Below are 23545 nucleotides of genomic sequence, written 5' to 3'. Positions count from 1 at the left end.
TAGTTTCTTTAAAAAAAACGCTAACAGTGATATAAATCTGATGGTTGCAAGATCGTGATCTACTTTACAAAAGTAAAACATTTGACATTTGCCAACATTATTATATTAAAACATTAATTTTGACATCGGCCATTAGACCAGTTGTCGTTATACAACTTCGTCATTTTGCAACAAATCAACTGCTTGTGGCGTCAGAAACACTTCAATATATTATTGTTAGTCATAATACGTAGAGTAATAAACTTGACGATAATAGCATTGGAATGTTGGCATTATTGTATCAAGTTTAGATTTTGTGACGATTTAACGTAATGAATGAGCCTGTTATGGACCATCATCGTAGTATGAACGGCACTAATCAAGGCATATAGAAAAATTTAATCAGGCATACCGTATACATGTTGATTTGATTAATTAGACTCATATAGAATATATATAATTAATTAACTTTCAGTGTACATCATGTATTTATAGTTATAGCTATGAAAGATAAAGCCAACTGAATACCGGATTATATATAATTGTATATATGGGTTCCGTGATGGAAACACTGACTCCGTATCAATAATAATGGCACAGGTGCTTGGATTGTCACCACTCACATTTGATGTTTTTTTACATAAAAATAAATCAAATATGATCTATTAATTATTGTCAGAGTTTTCATACAGTTAAATGTTAACGTATCAAAAGCACCGATAGAGTTTACATAAAGCTATATCCGAATGTATGAAATATCATCAATTAAGCATTGATGAAATTTACATACAGTCATCAATTAATCACTGATGAGGTTTACATACATTTGCATGCAAACGTATGAAATATCATCAAGTAATCACTAGTTAAGTTAACATACATTTGCATGAAATTATGAAATAACATCAATTAACACTGATAAAGTTTACATATTAATACATACATGAAATTTCACAAATTAATCACTAATGGATTCTACATATACAGAAGTTGCTTACGAATGTATAAAATATCAGCAATGCATCACTGATAAAGTTTACATGCAGTTGTATGGGAATGTATGGAGCATCACCAATCAACCCAGATGGAGCAGCTGCATGCGGATTTAATTATCCATTGCGTGACGCGGTCAAAGACACTGCCTGTCCGAGCGGGCGATCCGTGTATCGATTGTGTCGGTCGATGTGAAGGGACAGGTGCGTAATCATTCAACAAACAATAAGGAGATAGTGCTGTCTCACGATGGGATGTCGTGCCACTTAGAACCGGACAGTGGGGTTGTGTAATCCGGTGCATTCACATCAAAAAGCGATGCTATGATACTGGCCCTGTCCAGTCCTGGGCTCGTCACACAACGATCTGCATTATATAGCTGCTGGATATTAAATAATGTTGAACATTGGTTGCAAATCACGGTAGGAGTAATATCATTGTTTTCATGATCAAGTTTTAAGGATATATTAATATGTTAAGAAATCACTCGTAGACACAAATTGGTTTCAACTGGAGGGTAAGACACACGTGTATGGTCTTCAGTTCATGTGGTAGATGTACAGAAATAACCAGTGTTTGACTATATCGACCGGAAAACTGTGTAACCATGATCTCAAATTGTGTACGGGACTGTCTGGAGAGGAGAATTACGTTACGATAAAATGTGTGATTGTCCTCGATCACGAGTGGTGTTACTATAACCCAATATTCAGTGTTAAGTGTTACTATCAATGTACATAGTCGTCTGGACCAGGGAACAGTGGTAATAGAAAGAATATGTATGATCGTCTGGGGTTAGAAACAGTGTAACTACAAGGAATAGTCATGATCATCTCAGCTAGGGAACAGTGTTTCTATAACCTGTATATATGATCGTCTGGACCAAGGAACAACGCTACTTTATCCAGTGTATATGATCTTCTGGACCAAGGAACATTGCTACTATAACCAGTGTATCTGATCTTCTGGACCAAGGAACAGTGTTACTATACCCAGTGTATCTGATCTTCTGGACCAAGGAACAGTGCTACTATACCCAGTGTATATGATCGTCTGGACCAAGGAACAGTGCTACTATAACCAGTGTATATCATCTTCTGGACCAAGGAACAGTGTTACTATACCCAGTGTATATGATCGTCTGGACCAAGGAACAGTGTTACTATTACCTATATGTATGATCGTCTGAGCTAGGGAACAGTGCTACTATAACCTATATTATAATCGTCTGGACCAAGGAACAGTGTTACTATAACCAGTGTCCAAGGATCAGTGTTACTATAACCAGTGTATATGACCTTCTGGACCAGGGGAGAGTTTTACTATAACAAGTGTATATGATCTTCTGGACCTGAGGAGAGCTCTTCTACACTTTCTTACGTGGTGTTGCCATAATTTCATATGCACGTTGACGTCTGGACCATATGACAACCGCTACTATTTTTTTGTATATCTATGCACATTCACTGCTATTAAAATGTTCAGAAGTATGTAAATACTTTGACCAATTATCCGTGTCGTCACGATGCCCGTTTTCTCAAAGTTTCAATGGATGTATGGGTATGTGTTTCCTAAACAATCAGTGTTATGATGTCACGTAATTTCCGAGGGAACCACCACATAATTCAGCTTATTATTATCTCGACACTTAACAATGGAAGCAGAGGAGTTTAAAAGGTGTGTACTTTACAACGGCTAACAGTATATGTTATACATGTATATATGTACGTGATAGAAACAGTTCCCTCACCAGAGCAAGAAGAGAGCGTGAAAACTTACAGATCCAAATAAAAATGCACATAAGAACCTAATTCCCACTAGGTGTACACTTTTATGCTATATTTTAATATTTGCATATGGATTAAAGCATCGTCTTTGTCTTGCACGAGCCAGTTGTAATACAATTGAATGGCAATGACAAGATAGTTGGAGAAAGGTTCATGCTTTGCTGATCATTTTCTTTCAGTTTAGAATGGGTGTGTGAGACTATCCGCTAGGTATATTAAGACACACATGCATTTATTATTATAAATTAATCATGGTGCGAATGTTTGTGTAATCCTTTTAATTATGAGAATGCAGATAAGTTTGTTTTCCCGTCTTTCCAAGTATAAATGGCTGTGTATTATTTGCCAGTTACCAGGATGAGGGTGCATATTTTACGTATATTTAACTATTTCCTCTAATGAATTCTTTCCCGTTATCAGGGTTCTGGTCTACGTGTGATCTTTCACCGATTCATTTTGTGGGATGTGTTATATTTCCCCTCTTTTTCATGGTTCAAGTTTCATGTTTTCCCTCTTTTACGGAGTTCTAGTATATTTGTATAATTTCCCCGTGTGAGAATGCGGATGTATATATTTTTTTCTTTGATCAGTCCTTGTGTTTTATTTTTACTTTTATTCCTTTATCAGGACACGGGTGTACGTGCTGGGAGGTCGCGGGTACGGTAAAACTACTGTCATCAACCTCCTCCTGGGCAAGATGAACACCCCGACAGACCGCGGAGACATCTCTGTGTACACAGGTCGGCTTAGTACGAACATCTCCAAAGGTGAGACGGACGTCGCGTTAATGCGTGAATGTGTCAGAATCTGTCAAAATCTGATACGACTGGGCGCTGCATAAACTAATAAAACAGAAGCGAAATTGCTAGTATTAAAACGTCAATGCGTTTACGTTGTATGGTGAAAGAACTGTATACTTCCTAGTCAGGTTTGCACATTGTATGTTGATTCGGGGTCGTCGTTTAACGTCGTATTTCAACCTCAGTATGGCATTTTCCAACACACCACGATCAGAGAAGCAAACATCAGTAATATTGAACGTTTCATGTTCTGTTTACAGAGGAGAGACTGGTTGCAGATCTTCTGTTGGACATATGGGAAGTTCCAGGGGGCAGAGTATGTATTGACTATTTGGGCGAGTATGTTGTTTTATAGCTCAATTACGTTTCACTAAATCTGGCCTCGTCAATAGCTGTCAATGATAACCCGGTCTAAAAACGAACGTGTCGGACCGATCAATGCATTCCGTGTGTGTCTGGTACAAGGCATGTGCGCTGCCTCGACACTCGTTACGATGGATACACATAAGTAATTACAATTAAACAGAAATAAACAATCCCCTGTTATATTAACAATGTAAGAAATATCTGTGAAAGCATATTGATTTATCAGGAAATCCTAATTTGAGAAGTGGATTAATATTCAGACTGCGCAAAATAATAGGTTATGGTGGAATATATCAGTCAATAGAAACACGGAGTTAAAATGTACCGAAATAGCAATATATAACGGCATAAGATCCCATAATCTCAACACAAAGGGATGACATGTAGCATAACGTTTTCATACATGGACAATTCACCCAAGTGTCAACACAAAATAACGACCAATTATACCATAAGGTAAACACACAATGACAAAATATACCACAATGTCTTTATATAAGGACAATACATACATGTGCCATAGCATCAGCATAAAAGGATCAAATATACCACAGTGTCAATACGCAAGTGACATTTATTTACCATAGCATCGGCAACCAAAAACCGGATATACCAAAGTGTCAGCACAAACGGGCTAAAAGCATACCACAGCGTAAGGCCTTATACATAAGGGCAAAGGATAAAGGGATATCAACATATCAGATTAAAATATACCTAGCGATGATCTTCGGATGAAGGACTACTAGTCAACCGACAAACACAAAACAAATGGACGGCACACAAGGGCAATATATACCACAATGTCAGCACATAAGGCCAAAATGTATTATAGAGTTGACACAAAAAGGCAGAAATAACACAGCGCCTATAAATAACATACATCAAAAACGTCAACACACCATTTACACTATGGAAATCCGAAGTTGATAGGTATAAGTACCTTACCATTATTTTACTAGCCCCAATGAAACTGCCTTCATCAGACGATACTTACACTTTGGGTAATAGGTATGCACATTCACTATTCTGTTGGTCCCTATATTTGACATACCTATAGCGTATTTTTTAATTGATCTTGAACTTGTGCCCATCCCCTTTCGTTTATACTATAGTTTTGCATTAAGAACGCTGGTATACACGTTTAACCAACCTAATTGTAGATTATGTTCAGGTTTAAAACGAGCCACAAGTTTAATGAATATATTTCTTTTTTTCACACCCACATTTGAATACATTGGTTTGTTTATATTGGTTTGAACGTCCTCCGTACGGCCACGTTCACATGAGGACGGGTATTTGGAGAGACATCCCCGGAAGGAAAAACAAGATAGAAAGAAAAAAAGCAAGACTGTAAGAGAGGATTCGAAAAGATCCCAAGTGTTGCAATGGGGATAGTAAATCAATTCAGTTCACTTTCATGTCCTCTTGGTAGAAGATACGGAAGAAAGAAATCTGATTCTGCATTATTAGCATTTTACGATAACGCAATGGGATACAACAGATTTGTTCTTGGTTTCTACACTGTCAACGTAATAGAAGACAGAGGAGAAATAACCTCCTGGGTCTTCCAAGGGCCCACATTATTAGCTTCTTTAGGTCATTCAGTGGGATACTAATGCATGAAAAAAACAATTTCACATTTTGTAGCAGGTGGAAGATTTTGCAATAAACCTGTATTATTTAGTTGATAAATCAAAAGAAAACCCATGCTCTGGGTTTATAAATTGTCTCTCTATTTTCCGCTGATGTTGTGTTGTGTGTTATAAGTAGAATTACCGACATTGAAGATATTCATAAATGAGCTTGCATAATTGTTTCTATGGGCAACGATGATATTGGAAACAGAAGGCAAGGAGGCAGGCAGGTAGCTGACATCCAGGTTATTCAGAAGAGAAAACGTTTCCTGGTTTGAACAGGAATATCGGACCGATACTTCGTTTGATATAGGAAATTCTTATCTTTCCTCAGCACCTGTTCCGGGCTGTTGTTGAGGATCTGTTTTATGTATAGCCTCCCCAATGATCCTTTCAATTTCGACAGTACTACATTTGTATTTTGCTTTCGCGTTGTCCTTGTGTGTTTGACAAGGATACATGTATCAAGGTTAAGACATACAGGAGCTAAATATAGAATCTCAGTTTTTCCTTTACTCAATAAAACTAGGTTACCGGCCTTGTTTAAAATACCAAATGAACTAAGAAAAACGTTCATAGACAAAAAGGTTGCGCGTGTCTCAATTCAGAAGAGTTTAAGGGATTACAAAAATGAAGAAAAGTGACAAGACGAAACCAAATTATAATGCATGTGGGGTGTTCATGTTTTAAAGTTAAAAAGTTAATTCAAAAGTTGTACCACGAGTATAACTGATTACTTGTCTTCTGGTGTTTCTCATTTCAATCGACTCTGCTTTTGTAGTTTTTGTTTGCACATGCTTTGATGTTTTCTTTAAGTCAACAGATACATCTGGACCGCTCTATTTTGTTTAGGTACTGCGGGCTCTGTACCCTATTTTGCTGACAGAACCCGCCATCTATCTTGTCCTAGTGGCGGCCGACACGCACAACCCAGAGGTCGAGGTCATAGACATATGTAGGAACATTTTGTATAAGGTGAGTCAGATTATCTCAGGTGAAAATCTTAGATGTCGATAGGAACTCTTGTTCAAATATGAGTATGAAAACCCCGAGGTAAATGGCCTAGATTTCTGTTGAAGGTTGTTGTTTAGTCATAAATCGAATAACCGGAGTAAGAGGAGGTCAAATATATCTGTAGCAAAATGTTGTACAAATATATGAGACCGACAACAAAGCCAAAGTTGCCGTTCACAAATGTCTATCGGAAAATCTTGAACAAATATGAGTCTTCCAACCTACGGTAGAGGTCAAAGACATCGGTAGTGACATGTAATTTAAAATGAGCATGACTGTTTTAGATTGAAATGAACATGGGTCGTTGTTGGAAGAAAAGAATAAAACATTGTTTTTGTCTGTAAGCATTTTCGATTTTATGTGCAGCATTTTCTTAATCTGTTTGGTTTTGTGTTAAGACATACACAAGACATTATCTAATGTGTGGTTATACTACTGTTTATAAACATATTTATTTCGATATATCACGAAAACAAACGAACTAACAAACAATAAAATAGAAAACCTGTAATACAATACCAACGTGTTAACAACATAATAAATTGAACTCAAAATTGATAAAACTAGGGCAAACAAAGAATAAAAAAAAATGTGTCATAGACCTTCGAAAAAGTACAAAGATAATACGACCAGGTGTTCCAAATTAGTAAGCGTCTTCTGCTTCATCGACGACATCCCCAATATTAATCAAGGTCAAAGCAAGTAATATCACGTCCTGATATCGAAAACTCTTGGAATAACGACAAAACCACAAGACAAAATAATGAGTATAATAAAAAACGCATCGACCTTCATAGAACACAAATATATAACATATACTATTATACATTCACATTTAAATTTAGCAATGTCATTCACTTTAATAAACTTGTTTAAGTCAAAATTAAATCCGATATGGCAAGTTACTATATCGCATATGTATATATAGTGATTAGTTAAATTGATATAAAATTCTTTAACTCTGGATAGATAACCAAGCACATATTATAGCATGCTGTTCCAAAATCCAACTGTCCCGAAGTTGATATTGAATTTTCGTGTTACTAAATTGCAATATTTAATAAAAAAAATCCTCGGGGGAAACTGTTTTAAATCCTTCTCAACGTATCCTTAGTTCCTCAGGCGTCAATTTACTTAAGATATTTTGAACCGTGCGGTATTTTTAGGGTTTTCCTCTGTGCCGATTATAGAAGCTCAATTTCCCGTTTTGTGTGGATCGAAGACACTCACCGCGTGTCAAGAAAGTAGTCTAAGTAAGGGTTTAAACAGCTGAGAGAACACATTTTCGTCTAGATATAGAAAAGACCTTTAATGAAGCCATCAGTTTCATTAGCCTTGTGTACCAACTTGTTTTCAAAATTTTATAAATACTCCCAATCAGCAGACAGTCTTAGTTTCGAAATTGTACTTTTGGGTTTTCAAAATTGTACTTTTGGGTATACGAAATTGTACTTTTACCTAAAGAAATCCTTTGTTTGTTGTTTCAAAAAGTTATTTAAATGAACAGCTACTTCAAGCAACTTCTTCAACAAAAATATTCCTATCTGCTGCTAAATTCCATATTACTGTAATTTATCAAATTTTATATTATTGTAATCTTCCCAATACACCCTACATCTGTACTGTGTCCCCAAATCAGACAAGAGATGATTTCATTCGGTCATTAAAAACAATTGTCTGTGCATATGATAATATCATATTTAATATGATATATTTATCTATCTTCAGATTTATAAACCAAATATCATAGTGATACTTACGAAAACAAACTCAACAGCCTGTAAAAACATTAACATCGGTAACCTGTGCCGTCGTGTGAAGGATAAGTGGAACGAGGTCGTCGCTCAGTGTTGCCATGGGGACACGCCTGAAAGTAGGTAAGTGTACAGTGTTGTTGCCATGGGGACACGCATGTAAGTAGGTAATAGTGCAGTGTAGCCGAGGAGACACGCCAATAAGTAGGTAAGTGTACAGTGTTACCAAAGAGACACGCCGGTAAGTAAACAGTGTATAGTGTTACCAAGGAGACACGCCTGTAAGTAGGTAAGTGTACACTGTTACCAAGGGGACACGCTCGTAAGTAGGTAAGTGTACAGTGTTGCCAAGATGACACGTCTTGGATATACTTACGCCTGTAAATATGTACATGGTATGTATTTGTATAGTACTGTGAAGTGGATAACATTCACAAATTCGAGTTGGAATGGAATCGTGTTTTTGTTATACATGCCTACACGCGGGAAACAAATAAATCATTAATGCCATCAAAGATGGATGAACGTTAAACTGACATAGGGGACATAATGAAGCACCATTTAAATTTGGTATAAGATGTAATACAATGTATTAGAAAAATGAAGTAAATAGAGCCATGCGACTGTTTTCTCCTTCTTGGACAAATCATGATGCTGGAGACCAAAAAAGGATGAAATCTTAACTACTCTAAATTAATTTTCTTGGCAGATTGCCTTTAGATCCGGAGGTAAAATGTGATGAAGATCTACCTCCAGTTGCGACAGAAAACAATTGGTCATTGCTTGTACAGCCATTTAACTCCACCGACACGCAGGTACAGATATACTTAAATTATTATTTGAATATTAGTTGTATATGTCATGTTCTTTATCACACTTTCATAATTTATTTTAAATGAACTGCTGTATATAGATTCTTGTCAATCCAGTTATGTGAAGGTGATACAGTCTGATTACTTTAACAAGTTTTGAAAGGAATATGATATAAACCTCTAACTTTTTAGTGGAATATAACCGGGGTAGTGGTGGCTATACGAGAACACAGGGAAATTGAAGGTTACAAGTTAGTACCAGCATTGGTACAATGCTAGTGAAAGGAACTCCTTTGTTAATATTCAGAATAAACATTATTAGGGTTTTTATGCTAGAAAAATGTATTAAAAGGCAATCCGTTAGTTTGAACTAGAAACTAACTAACTATTTGAAATGTCAGAGATATTTTTACGTTGTTTCAATGCCGTTACTGATCGGTACATAGCTTACACGAATTAGTGTTTGTTCAAAATATTCCTCACTGTTGAATCTTAACTTAAAGTGTTACCCTAATGTGGCTGATTTTCCAGTGATAAACTTCTTACTGATTACCTAGATAAATGCCGTGAACAAAATGACAAATAAAGTCGTACCTACAGGTACTGGAGCAGCTAAGGCAATCACTTCTTAAATGTGCCGCGGGGATCTGTTCTGACGTTGGGTATGACCTTACCATCAAACCTACTCTGCTCCGGACCCTTCAGTTCGTCCAGAGGAAGAGGAAGGAACGCGTAGTGTTTGTTACCAAACAGCAGTTTCCCGAATCCAATAGCTACCTCACTGAACAAGCATTGAGCTATCTGCTGAAGAAGGTATTACTTTCGGTGTATCGCATACTGTCATATATCTCAGATAAATTCCTTTTTTTCTTACGTTTTATATGCTTTTGTTTATATTTGTACTTGTTAAATTGAGATATTGTAAATCATTCAAACGTCAAAAAGTCATGGATTAATATATTACCTTTTATTTTTATTTGATTACATAAATGTGTCTCACCAGTTCATTTTCGACATTCCCGACCTTTGCCATATACTAAAACCTAGTGGTAAAATTAGATTTTTAAGAGACTTCAACAAGCCGAATCGAAAGAAATCCATGGAATTTTTTGTTTGGTATCTCAACGTTATTTCATTCATATTTCAAAAACATGATGGTGCTCTGGAAACCTGCTGCTCTCAGTTTACCTGCCTTAATAATTGTTTGTGTAGTACAAATACCCCCGGAGTAATCGTTTTGAATGTTTTGCAGATAAACGTGACACAATTAAAAACAGATCATTTATTGTTGCTATTGTCAGTATAATGCACTAAACACGTCCTTTCAATATCATGCGACATTTTAAATATATGCATTAAATATAAGAAAGCCGGATAAACTAATCTTGATATGTAATACAATTAAACCTGACCAGTATATCTGATCATGCCTACTTTACTGGCCAGGACTATGTGCGAGAGTTCCGGTTCGTGCCGGACGATGAGTCGTCTAGAGTTATCTGTGTGGATTCACTCGCCTTTTCAAACCTTGTGGTGAGGTCCCATCTAGACGCAGGAGGACATGTGTTCCGCCTTGAGGCCGGAAAGTTCTGGCCTTCAAACATGGACCGGACACCACCAAATCCTGAAGTGTTGGCGAGGGTGTTGGAGCAGCTCCAGTCCAGCGGGATGGTTCCAGAGTCTTTCCTGCCTCTACTCTGGAATGTAGGTTGCTTTTTCAGCTGTAAACGTTTATGAACACATCATGATAGCAAATCCCCCTGTATATCTGGTTATCCTGAACGAAATGAAATGAAAATGAAAGTGAAAGCGTGTACGTATAAATGAGCCAAGCATTAAGTTCTATTTTGAAATACATTTGTTTTTGCTTTGTGTGATTCAAATATAAGATACTAGTTAATGGTGTGCTATGATCTTATTTTGTAAACATCTATAATAAAAACCTAACTACGTGTCAAAATGACATTATACAACCGATTGTTTCTCCTCCGTATTTAAACATTATGACTATAAGGATAAATTCGTGTACTTGTTTTTTTTACAAAGTGTTTTAAGCGCCAGCATGATAATGATACTGTCTACCAGAAAACTTTCACACTTTCGCCTTCTAAAACGGGCGAATTTATTATGACAGCTTCAATACATACCACTTCATATATAGTAAAACACATAAAAGCCGAAATTAACACTGAGCAATTATGTATTGTACAATTCAAGAGCATTTTGGCTGGGAATTAAACAATTATTGTAGTTAATTTAATATTTACGTTATCATTTTAAGTAATTCTGAAATGAAATAGATTATCCGTTTCATTCATTGATTCCGTAAGAAATGGGAAGAAAACGTTATAATATATTTGATAAACTGATTTAACATTTTCACGAGGAAACCCCATGTAGTACATATGTAAAATGACATTTCTTTTAATACCAGGGTCTGATGGAATTATATTCCTTTCTTGTTTCCAGACACCGTACATTCGCCAGGACCACATGTACTTGACGATGGGCGTGATGGAGTGTCTTGGACTAATCTGCCACGCCAATACATACGGACAGGCCTTGGACCCTTCTCCTGTCCTGGACATGCCGTTCTTCAACTACCTGTCTGGTGTCCGTATACGGCACGTCATGTTAATGAACAAACTCACAGAGGTCAAACCGGTAAACCAAACTTGTATACATCATTTTATTTCCCAGAGATTTAAAACTGCATGGTGTATATGTCCCCTAGAGACTTAAAACCAGAGTTGTATATGTATCTGATAGAGATTAGATATGATTATTCATAGTTATACATATATATGAATAATCATATATATTCTCTATGAGATACATGAGGATATATATGTCTAACTATGAATAATTATATTTAATCTCTATGAGATTCATGATGTTGTATATGTATCTTATAGAGATTAAATATGATTATTCATAGTTATACATATATATCCTCATGTATCTCATAGAGATTAGATATGATTATTCATAGTTATACATATATATCATTGTGTACCTCATAGAGATTAGATATGATTATTCATAGTTATACATATATATATCATTGTGTACCTCATAGAGATTACATATAATTATTCATAGTTAGACATATATATCCTCATGTATCTCAAAGAGATTAGATATGATTATTCATAGTTATACATATATATCCTCATGTATCTCATAGAGATTAAATATGATTATTCATAATTATTCATATATATCCTCATGTATCTCATAGAGATTAAATATGCTTATTTATAGTTATACATATATATCATTGTGTACCTCACAGAAGTCTACCCAAACATTTTATATATTATTGTATTTCTCATTGATGTCAAACTGTTTCCATAGTTTGTATATGTTACTGTGATATTCGCAGAGGTCAACAAATAAACCATGGTTTTATTGTATGGCGTACCTCGCTGAACTCAAACTATTAGATCACAGTTTATAATCTACCATTTACTTCATTAAGGTAAATTTAGAAAACCATGGTTTTGTTTGTTTAATTTCTTACTGTGGTCAAACATTTAACGATATTTATGGTATATTGTGGACATCGCTGAATCATTTTGAATCATTTTTTATTGGGTTTTATCTTGGCTTACAAAATCGATTTTTTTTGCTATGAATTGAGGCTATAGTGTTCCCAATCATTTAATAAGTGCATGCATAATCGTATCATCCCACAATAGCCTAGGGCACCACAGCGACTGATATAGATGATGCCTTTTTATGTAACGAACATTTGGCGGACTCTCTATAAAGCATATATCTTCTACATTAAAAGATACGTTTTGGTCTGATCAAAACATCTAGTGACACTGTTACCTGCATATTTCCAGTAAGAAATCTTCTTGTGTCCTATGTCCTATAGGTCCTGCATTGGACGGACAACCCACACAAGGGAGACTTCCAGATAACAGTACATTTCTGCTGTCCGTCCGGAATGCCTGTCGGTGTGGTGTTGCGGGTACTAGCTTTGTGTCTAAATGTGACGAAGCCCTTCACCCAGTACAGCCATATTTGGCAACAAGGTGTCCTAATACAGCTGGGGCACGAGGTAACTATGTAGAACAACTTCATGTATCTTAACTGTCGCCCTGAAATATACGTATGATTTCGTAGGGATTTATTTTGTTTATGTTGAAGATCATATGGAGGTATTGTTACAAAACAAACAAAAAACTAAAATTGCACAAATTCAGGTGATATTGATTTTTGTCTCAAAATCATCTTATATGTAATTCTTCACAACATGAACTTGAACATTCCTAGATTTGCATAATCATATCCAGATACTGAAAAGTGGTATCAATATTTAAACACTACTCAAACTCTGAAAACTTATAATAAGGCCGGAATAAATATTCGTTTCAATATCAATTACATGCGCAAATAAATTGGGTATCATTTGGTAGTTTCGGGGAATTAACTTAAGTACAATTAAAAATGTTCATAAATAATAATAATTTTCTTCGTTTAACAACCAATGCAATCGTTTCTAAATGATATGAATGCTAAAGTGTTTTCTTTTCAAATGGATAATTTCATTTACCTAAATATAAACCCGTATTTACCAAATTTTGTTTGAGAATTAATGACTCGTTTTACATATATTGATAATAGCGACTATTGGTATAATCGTGTACAGAAAGTGTTAAAACTGGTTATTTTTCAAAACATATAAGCGCATATTTACCATTGTCAATATTAACCCCCATTCAGGTGGATATAACGATTTCAATAATATATCACCATCCTAAAGTTGATAACTCCATGTATCAACTTCAAAAGAGGAAAAAACGTATTCTATTTTATAGCGATAGGCGTCTCTGTTGGGTGAAGAAACTGAGATTGCTCTTTGCCCACCTTAAGACGATGAAGATCTTTATAAGTTCATTAAGCTATTGACCTAATATATTGGGAGGAAACTATCTTTGTCAATTATTAATGTTAAAACAGGTGAAGATACACGTGCACGCCTTTACTAATGAGCTGGACTTTACTGCACGCGTGGTGTCGGATTCGTACTCTGACCTAAAGATGGCTACACAGGTGTTGTGGATGACTGTCGCGCCCTGCCTTGGCAGTCTGCTTGAATTGTTATCCTCGTTCCCGGGACTAGCCATAGAGGTAATACAAATGTAGCGAGCATGCTATGTAAAACCAACGCAATGTTTCTAGTTACAGATTAGGTGCTACAAATCATTTTATATGATATTATTCAATTATAGCCTTTGCTTGAGGTCGATACCTGGATTTATCAATCGAGAAAAGAAATATTAACCGAGGACGCAGGCCAATCATTAAATAATAACGAATAATATGAAAACATAATAAATCATTATAATTTGTATCTACTTTAATTATTAGTAATTGAATACCGAATGTAGCAATAATATATACATGGATAGGGAATAATATCGTTGACCGATTGGGATATTACTAATCACAGTGTGTGGTAAGTAAAATTGACGACACTAGAGGAAAATATGAACACAGAAACTATTGGCACGTAGACCCATGGATTAATATAATGATACCCGCCATGTAAATCCAGGTTTCATCCAAGTATATGTAATATCACCTTCTTCACATAGTAATAACCTATGTATTGACAACGAAATACTAATGCTTATTATCGACCTTCGTGTTGTACAAAGAACAGAATAGCTCCCATTTAATCATAATGACGACCATATAACTTGACCATACATACATGTAACATAATGTACTGTATTTCATCATCAACTTTTGGAATAATTGCGTCGATACATCATTTCCGACAGCTAAGTGTTATTGACTTGTCATAATGAATTCTCTCACTTGTGACTTTGGAAATGTGACTGTTCTGGAGGGAAAATGCGCGTTATTCTGCTCACGGGCGTTACAAACCAAGAGAGACAACTCTTTAATATTTCACAAATCACATACACAAAAAAGTCACGTTTTGTATTTACACTTTTATGTTTCAGACGTACCTGAGTTTCCGAGGTGACCCTAATTTTGATGAGGTATTTAGAAGGTCAAGTACTGACCGGCGACTGACCATTGACCAGCTCGTTTCTAAACAGCTGCTGTTACACACCGAGTCGGTGTCGTCTAAGTGGCTCATCCCCTTTAAAGGTAGGGCCGATCCCAAACATATACTAACATGCATATTTACTGAAACATGGACAAATAAGGTTCAACCTAAAAATGTTAACAATATACATACCGTTCGATTGGGAGGAATGAGATCGCTATGTCGGCTAGTAGATGTTTTGTTGTATATTAGATAACCATGTTAGCGTACGTTGATACTTAGAGCACCCTCCTCAAAATGAACGGCATTTGTGACATATCAAAGCATGCATGAGATATGTATTTGAGCCGCAGTTTAGCACAGATTCTGTTGTGCATTGAATGGATCTCGGCAAAACGGTTGAATTCCTGCGGCAGCGCTAAAGCAATCTGACCATTGGATTGAATGATTCAACCTACGTGATATCCTCCTCTTCAACTCCTTAATTGAGTTACTGGGAGAAGTAAGGGCTGCACGGGGACTGTCTGAGATGAGGACATACTCACGGTAGACAGTAAATACAAACGGCTGTGAATTATATTGGAATGTAAGTTGACACTGCCGTACTATTACGCAGCAATAGGATAGGATTTCCGAAGAAAACGGCCATGCGATTCGCCAGAGTGACTATTTTGTTTTCCGGTTATCAATCTGCATTATTAATATATTCTGTCATCAGATAGTTCAAATACTGTTAACTAGCTAATGTATATATATATTTTTTTTATTTCAACAGATTTATTGACTTTATATGTCAGATGGATTGGACTCGGGCTAAGCCTATTTAAGTCGTTTCCAAACTTATTTACAAACTGTCATAACAATCCAAATAAAGAGTGTAGGGAGATAACACTAAATTAGCTTGTGATATAAATATTTTTCAACTATTATTTAATTGTTTTCTGTTTATGTTTTGGATATTAACAATTAAATATATCATGTATAAACAAATGGAACACTTTGGCCAAATACACATTTTGTAAAATTTCAGAATATGATATGGATTCATATGGAAAATGTAGCTATAATTATCTATTATTGGAGATGATTCTCTTAAAAGTCATCAATCAAATCACTATAGAATAATCGTTAAACTATATAATAACTAGAACAGGGTTTAAAGTAGTAATCGTAAATTCCATCCAGTTCAGTAAAATACCAGGGATGATGTGAAGATAGACATACCAGTATCAATATTTGTCAGCAGAGTGACACTATAAATAGTAACTTCACTTTCAACGTAAAGTTTGGTTGTGAGTGAGATTACATATCAAGTCTATTAGTTTAACGAATATAGTCAGATATGTTTCATAGAATGTATTTGTTGGTATCAGTGCTGCATATTATGCACCCGTTCATTCAATAAAGTTTATAGATTTAAATGACCATGGTGATCACTTAAACCAAATTGGGAAATGTTTTGTACTAATTGCATTCTAATGTTATTACAGAGTGGGCATTCAAATATAAAACGAAATGCATTTTCATTTCCATGTCCACATCTACATGCTGGTGTGTCATTCAGATGATCCATACACAAGTCACTTCTTAGGTTGTTGTAGCATGATTTCGAAACTGACAAATTATAATATTAAATATATATATATATATATATATATCTTTACCTTCTTCTACGCTTTTCGTTAATCTATTGTTTAACGAGCAAATACTTTTAATAAGTATCTAAAAAACATAGTCATTAATTAAACATAAAACATACTTTATCATCTTCTGACGTTGTAGTGGACAGCTCTGTGACGTCATTCGAGACTTGGCTAGCGTTTCTAATGGCTAATCGGAAGGATGTGCTGCAGATTCTTGCCCCGGACTTGCTGTTTCCACCCGATCCAAATTCACTTCCAGTGAACGTTTCTACTGATAACATGCCTCGGAAAACCACAAGAAAGGTACGTTTCCTTAGCAGAAGACTCGGTTTACACATTTCACGCATGTTTTGCTTGTGTTACACAGAAACTTATTTAATTTAATGAGAGTTTACATTTTTTATTGAATCTGTTAAACAGGATTAAAAACAATAATTGCAAAGAGATTACCCACAATAGGTTATGTTGACATTATAATACCGGTGTATTTAAGCATATGTTTTTTCACTGTCTGATATATACTTTTACTGATATATTTCTAAATATAAATAATATCTATAATCTGCAATGCTGTTAACGGTGCTGACAATCTGTTTTTGTATTAGCTATTCCATACATTACTTACAGACTTCCAAAGTGAGCTGGAATATTGAAAATAAAACCAACCAAACAAACAATAATAACAACTCGGTTGCAAGAAAACAGGAAGCGCTGAAAGAAACTGCTCTATGTAAGGCAGATACCCCTATCATAACTTCGGTCAAATTGGCATCTGAAACGAAAAGTGCTCATGTGTCGCCGACTAGCAATCAAACGGCTTCCTCACACCAGGGGGTGCACCCAGGATTCGATGAACAGATAGCACTCAAAGTTGCATCGTCTCTGTCCGCGGCAGTTCTATCTTCAAGTGTAGCGAGGTTCATGGAAGAGGAGAACACCGTCCGCCGTACATGGTCACCTGCACAGGTAACAACGATGTTGTTGGCTTTACACGTTAAGTCGTAACTTGATTTTACATACAGTCGCAGGTATAGATAACGCAGCTGAGGCAGTCAGTGTTTGGTCGCCGGTAAAGGGAAGACAGCATACTGAATATCGTGCATCATTATTTGCATGTTTGAGTTCCGGTAATGCCTCTGGATCTTCAGGTTTCAACCCAGTATTTGTTTGTGTGCTTGATGTCCTTCCTTATATTTTGGTATGCCGTCAGTTCCTGTTTCGGTGTTTCTTCCATTCATGTTGTCATTTTGTATTGACCTTGTTGTTTGATGCTTTCCCCTTTTGATGTCTCTTCGGTTCTTGATGTTATTCCTAAAGTCCTGAGCTATGCTTCATGACACAGTTGAAACACTCATCTCCTTTCAATCATATATTTAACAGTTGAATTGTAATATCTAACAGTCTGTACGAGTGTTTCATCGTGCAATAATGTTCTTGCATCTCTCAATATGCAAGACCTAAACTACCCCACATAGGCGCACCCTGTGACCTTAAATTAAAAAGAAAATCGTTTACTTTAGTTTTGGATAGGAAGTGCATGCAGTTTGTATTAGTTCTGAAACCTGACATCATTTCAATGTTCGACTAACATCGTTACATCAGTTTGATCATAGGATCATAGAATATCCACCACCGAAAACAGTCCTCATGACAATAGCCAGTCATTAAACGAGCTTACTATGGCGCATTTGTAGACTGCTTCGGTTTGTAATAAAACCTTCAATAAATGTCATACTTCTCTCTGCTCATTCCAAACATTTCTTGGTTATGTCTATTATCTAGATCATCTTCTATAATAGTGGTTGCATTCATAAGTGTCGATTTTACCAAAACCCCATGTAAGAGATGGGTGAACAAAATAGTTGGTAAGAACGTATGTTAAGTAAAAATATGCATGGGTGTTGATTTTCCACATCTGCCATACTTACATATGAAAACTATGATAAACACTTGTAATGTCTACTCTAATTCATCTAACAGGTTCTTGCCGTGCGTGAGATCTCAAGACTGTCATCTTCGGTATGGGAGGGAGATATGACCAAAATTTCCTCTGCCATCTCAAATGCTGTAGCAAACAATCAACGATCATCGGACGTGAAGGTCTCGAACGGTCACTCACCGGCCATCCATTCTACGAGGTTCTGCGTTGTGTTGTAAGATAGCAAGGGCTATTTAGTGGTAATTTATACTTGTTCTAGAGGACCACAAAGAATGGTTGGGTTCAATGTAAATTTTAAGGACGACGGGGGACAAGACTGAGCTCTGCTGCCTTTAAAGAACCACGTGACGTTGTAATGTACAATAGCTATACAGACTAAAAGGTAATATTATATATGATGTGGGTGAAATCGTATATATATATATATTTGATAAAAAGTCGATCTTGTACGTTGTCTCACCCTCAGCACTAGTTCTGTGGGATAGTGGATTTGCCTTCTCAAATTAAGGATATACAAACTTTGAACAACAATTGGACAGATCACCTGTACAACAATGACCTTGTCAACGTTGTCCATTCTATAGTTATGCATTTAAATATCATCACGTGATCCGCGCACCTTCAATGTATTATTTCCATTCTATATAGACAAAACGTCCTTCCAGAGTGGTAAATCTATTGATTGGTGTGAGTAAGTACCGTTCATGTTGAATAGTATCAATATGCATCATGGCGCTATATGATAAATATAAGCCAATCAAAACAATAACAATTCATACAAACAATCAAACGAGAGTATTCCCGTTTGATCTTTCATGTTAAAATCTGAATGTGCTTCAAAGGGCTTCAAAGAGGATGATATCTATCATGTTTGATGCATGCTTGATTTAACAGGTGTAGCTAGAAGAGATTTATCACATTGCTTAAATACAATCTATGATTATTGAGTATGTATACTTTATAATTTATTTTTATAACAGTTCTTGGAACTTTGTTCATGTATGCATAGATACAGTTCGGTAATTGTGAAACAAGAAAAAAAACTGTTAATGAGATTTAATTGAAATATATAATTAACGAAATCTTAAAAGTCAGATTATAGGATAGTTAAGATGGATATGTACATATTCGTCATATTGGAGTTCAGATATGTTTTTTATATTGTAAAACGAGATTTTGGAATATTATTTATATCTAGGAAATATATATTTCTGATCGGGTTTTGTCATGCAGCTTTAGAATAACACTGATGACGGTATAGAACACAGTACCGTTCGAACAGATCTCAACATGCGCGGTAGTTCAACTTGAAGAATATATTTGAATGGTACAGTTTTACGTACCATCATAATGTTTACAAACGCAAGATGCATTTCAACCCTTTAAATTAGCGCATGAATTAACAAAGAAGATTATATTTTGTTTTCCATTAAACTGTTTTATCAGATCATAGAACAGCCACTTACGGCACACGAATCTGCTTTCCAAGTTTTCCATGGTGACTATTTTCATCGGGCAACAAAGATCAATCAAATACGTTTTAAGAATGCCCGTGAAAATGTTATTGTGGGGTCACGGCACGATTGTTGTCCGATTATTCTTATAGTATGACGTAAAATCCTAACAGTTTCATATTGGAAAGCATTCACTTGTGATAGTTAATTTCTGTTGTTGATTATATCAACAATCTATGTTTCTGAGACAAAGTCTCAGCTAACCTAAGCAATTGCCTTTGTTAGTCGTCATGCTTCGTCAGTAGTACAATTCATATTTTGCACTTCTTGATATATAGATTTTGACACCATGGGCCTGAAAGGCTTGCCAAAAGTAGCCGAAATGGCTGAAATTTCAACCCCCAGACCCAAATATGCTAGAATCCAAAACGTGTGATAGGTGGGAAAAGTCTAATGCGGTTTCATTTAAATTGTGAAATGCATTACATCCGGATCATCCATTATATACTGGGAGTGATAAAGTCTAGTAAAGCTTACAAAAGCACGTTTTTGTTGTTTTGAATTATTATTATGGGATGGCAGGTCATGTTGATGTTAGTACAATTTAATCCTTAAGACTTAAGGGTCGGGCACAAAGAGAAAAAAGCTAAAGTTTGAACAATCTTTTTCATCAGTTGAATGTATTGTAAAAGAAATAACTATTCATTGATACAAATATGCTAAGATGCTGTATCAAGTTATGAATTCCGTTACCCCACGATCATCCATTACCCCCTTGGGAGGGGGTTATGTTGACATAGGAAACTACATTTTTTGTTACTTTTTTTTTATTTTCAGTCATTATTTTCAGTGGGAAATGATTATTATTGTGCAGTGTGAAAAATGAAGACCCTATCTCACCATCTGAGCCGTATGACCGGGGTCCAGAAGGGCAAATTTGCAAAAGACAACATTTTGTCCAGACCCAGCTATTCTAAAACTAAAGACACCTCATTATTAAAAGGCCCTCAGATGGTTTGTCAAATTTTAAAATGTCATTATTATTCCCCATTTATGAGGGGAGGGGATGGGGTGGGGATGGGTTTTATAATTTACAACTACTATATTTTATGTCATTTTATAATTTTACTGTTTTCTGACAATCACTAGTTTTATATATAATACATGTTGGTCACTCCCTAACATCATTTTGTTAGAGTATCTGCAGTCAACAAGCCAGTTTTGGGTTTTGTTTTATTTATCGTTATTTTGCGTCAAATCACAACAACAAATAATTATATTATAACTCAGATGACCGTTAAGGCCTGTTTATGATTTGTAGGATTATCTGATACAATGGTATAAAGCCTGTGATGTAAAGAATGTTCAAATCTGTGTAATAACATGGTTATAAATAAAAACGAAAGGAAATGCTTTGTTCTGTGTTCATTTATTAAATTGAATTGAGGTCTGTAAAATGTATCCTTTAATTACGTTTTCTTTTAGAATAAAACGAACACGTCAGTTTAAAAGCGAGGACAAACGATTGATAATGTTTGTGTCCGTGAAGCCCTTGCTTAAATCAAGTTAATTATGTATGCTCTATTTTGCTCAAAGGAAGAACTAGTATACAGTAAATAATCGAAGCATCACACATCATGCATCCAGACATTTCTCATTATGAGGTACACCTCGCACGGAGCGGAGAAACGGACATCGAAACTAGCTAATTCGGGGTATATCTCGAAATCGTTTTTCATTGCAACTCTGTTAAATATCCCTGTTCCACTTGAAAAACAAAATCATTTCGTATTAAGCGTCTAAACGTTCATAAAAAGAATATGCCCCTAGATATTTTGTTTACGTCGCAAGAGAAAGGCACCCAAACAAATATTATTTTTAAATAACTGGTTGTATATGAATATTATTACGAATGATTTGAACGGCTTAGAATCAAATAATGATTATATTGTGTTATGCTGTTCATGTTGCATTGTGTGTTGCTAGCAAAGAAGTACATGAAAGCAGCTGATGAAGAATTGTATCATAGTAAGTGATGAACGAAGGCAGTATTTCTGTTTAGTATCAAGCATGGTAGTGTACAGAGAAGCAAATGTTAAAAAAAAAAACTTTTTTGAAAAATGATGTTAAAGATTGTTCAAAAAATCCTTTGACAACTACTTGAAAACCCACATTCTATTCGTTCAGCTTCTAGAGTATAATGTGCAACCACACAACTGTAGAATCATTTTACTTGAATTTCCGGAATAAAAATAGCAATAAGGCAGTTCCGTATCTTAGCATTAACCGGTTTGTTTTCGTAAGATATATAAACAGAAGTAAGTAAAGCTAGTATTTTTCCTCCGATTTTGTTTGTTTTCTTAGTTATCAATTAATACAAGATTAATACAATTAATTAGTCATAATAAGTCAGAAATCGGGATGTACATGTTCCAGTCCATGTAAAGCACTTCATATCACTGATGTTTATATACCTACATTTTTCGAGAATCACTGACACTATAATATGATATGAGAACAAGACGTACAAAAATAATATAATAATTACCTGACCCTAATTAGTCTTTGAAGTTCCCTATCAGTCATACGAGATATATACATGTACTAGCGCTTAGTACACATATCCTAGAGCATTTGTGATATAGATACTTATGATCAATACACATATCGAGATACTTTTATTAAAGATTTACAATTGATTACCAGGGTTTTTAAAAAGTAATTGCATTATACATACGACCTACGCAAGCCGAATATAAACCATACAAAAAGGTAGGGTCAACGCCTATGTATATCTAACATTAGCGTCGGCCCCCGCTTGGAATTTAAAAACAAGATTAATACAAAAAGGTATGGGTAAAGGAAGTCTAAATCAGGAATAGTTAGTTTGAGAATTTATTTTATGACAAATGGGACCTCATTGACTTACACCTGTGTGGGTGTTAAATGTGCGGTAATACAACTATCCTGATGCATTTAAATGACACAATTATTATACAATTATATCATCATTGCGTGCAACGTATTCCAACTATTATTTTGATACCAAATATTTCAAGAAAGAATTGTTCTTCTTAGTGAATATTTAAGCAGAAAAGTATGTGAAATTCCATTACCAACGAGAAAATTCCAATATTTGACCCGTTAATTAACATAATTTTCATATTTGCTTAAAAGTTGGCTACTAATAATATCTTTCAGCATTCAGCATGAGGATTTCTAAAAAAAAATGACAACCGGTAAATTGGTCATTTAACACCTTTGATTAAAAAGAGGAAACACATTTCTTTCAATTTTCCCTTTAAAATGTGTTTCTTCATAACCAAAAGTATGTGG

The 23545-nt window shown here is 35.3% G+C and overlaps 1 protein-coding gene and 2 long non-coding RNA genes across 3 annotated transcripts; all 3 read left to right on the top strand.

Annotated features, from left to right (window-relative positions):
* Positions 1-2369: 2369 nt before the first annotated feature.
* LOC110448851 lies at positions 2370-3485 on the top strand. The gene is made up of 2 exons (XR_002462788.1): positions 2370-2649; positions 3387-3485. It is a non-coding gene; the product is annotated as an uncharacterized LOC110448851 (long non-coding RNA).
* Positions 3486-3827: 342 nt separating this feature from the next.
* Positions 3828-8444, top strand: LOC110448817. Its single transcript, XR_002462780.1, has 3 exons — positions 3828-3875; positions 6412-6534; positions 8302-8444. It is a non-coding gene; the product is annotated as an uncharacterized LOC110448817 (long non-coding RNA).
* Positions 8445-8472: 28 nt separating this feature from the next.
* LOC110448853 lies at positions 8473-18973 on the top strand. Its single transcript, XM_021495325.1, has 11 exons — positions 8473-8486; positions 9037-9142; positions 9740-9952; positions 10586-10843; positions 11609-11803; positions 13023-13208; positions 14111-14281; positions 15124-15274; positions 16956-17119; positions 17444-17782; positions 18797-18973. The coding sequence occupies exons 1-11, from the start codon at positions 8473-8475 to the stop codon at positions 18971-18973; spliced, it is 1974 nt and encodes a 657-aa protein (XP_021351000.1).
* The last annotated feature ends 4572 nt before the right edge of the window (positions 18974-23545 follow it).

The sequence above is a fragment of the Mizuhopecten yessoensis genome, unplaced genomic scaffold (genome assembly GCF_002113885.1).
Source record: "Mizuhopecten yessoensis strain PY_sf001 unplaced genomic scaffold, ASM211388v2 scaffold4359, whole genome shotgun sequence".
NCBI classification, from domain to species: Eukaryota; Metazoa; Mollusca; class Bivalvia; order Pectinida; family Pectinidae; genus Mizuhopecten; species Mizuhopecten yessoensis.
The sequence above is the reverse complement of the archived record's forward strand: the minus strand, read 5'-3'. Positions and strand labels throughout refer to the sequence as shown.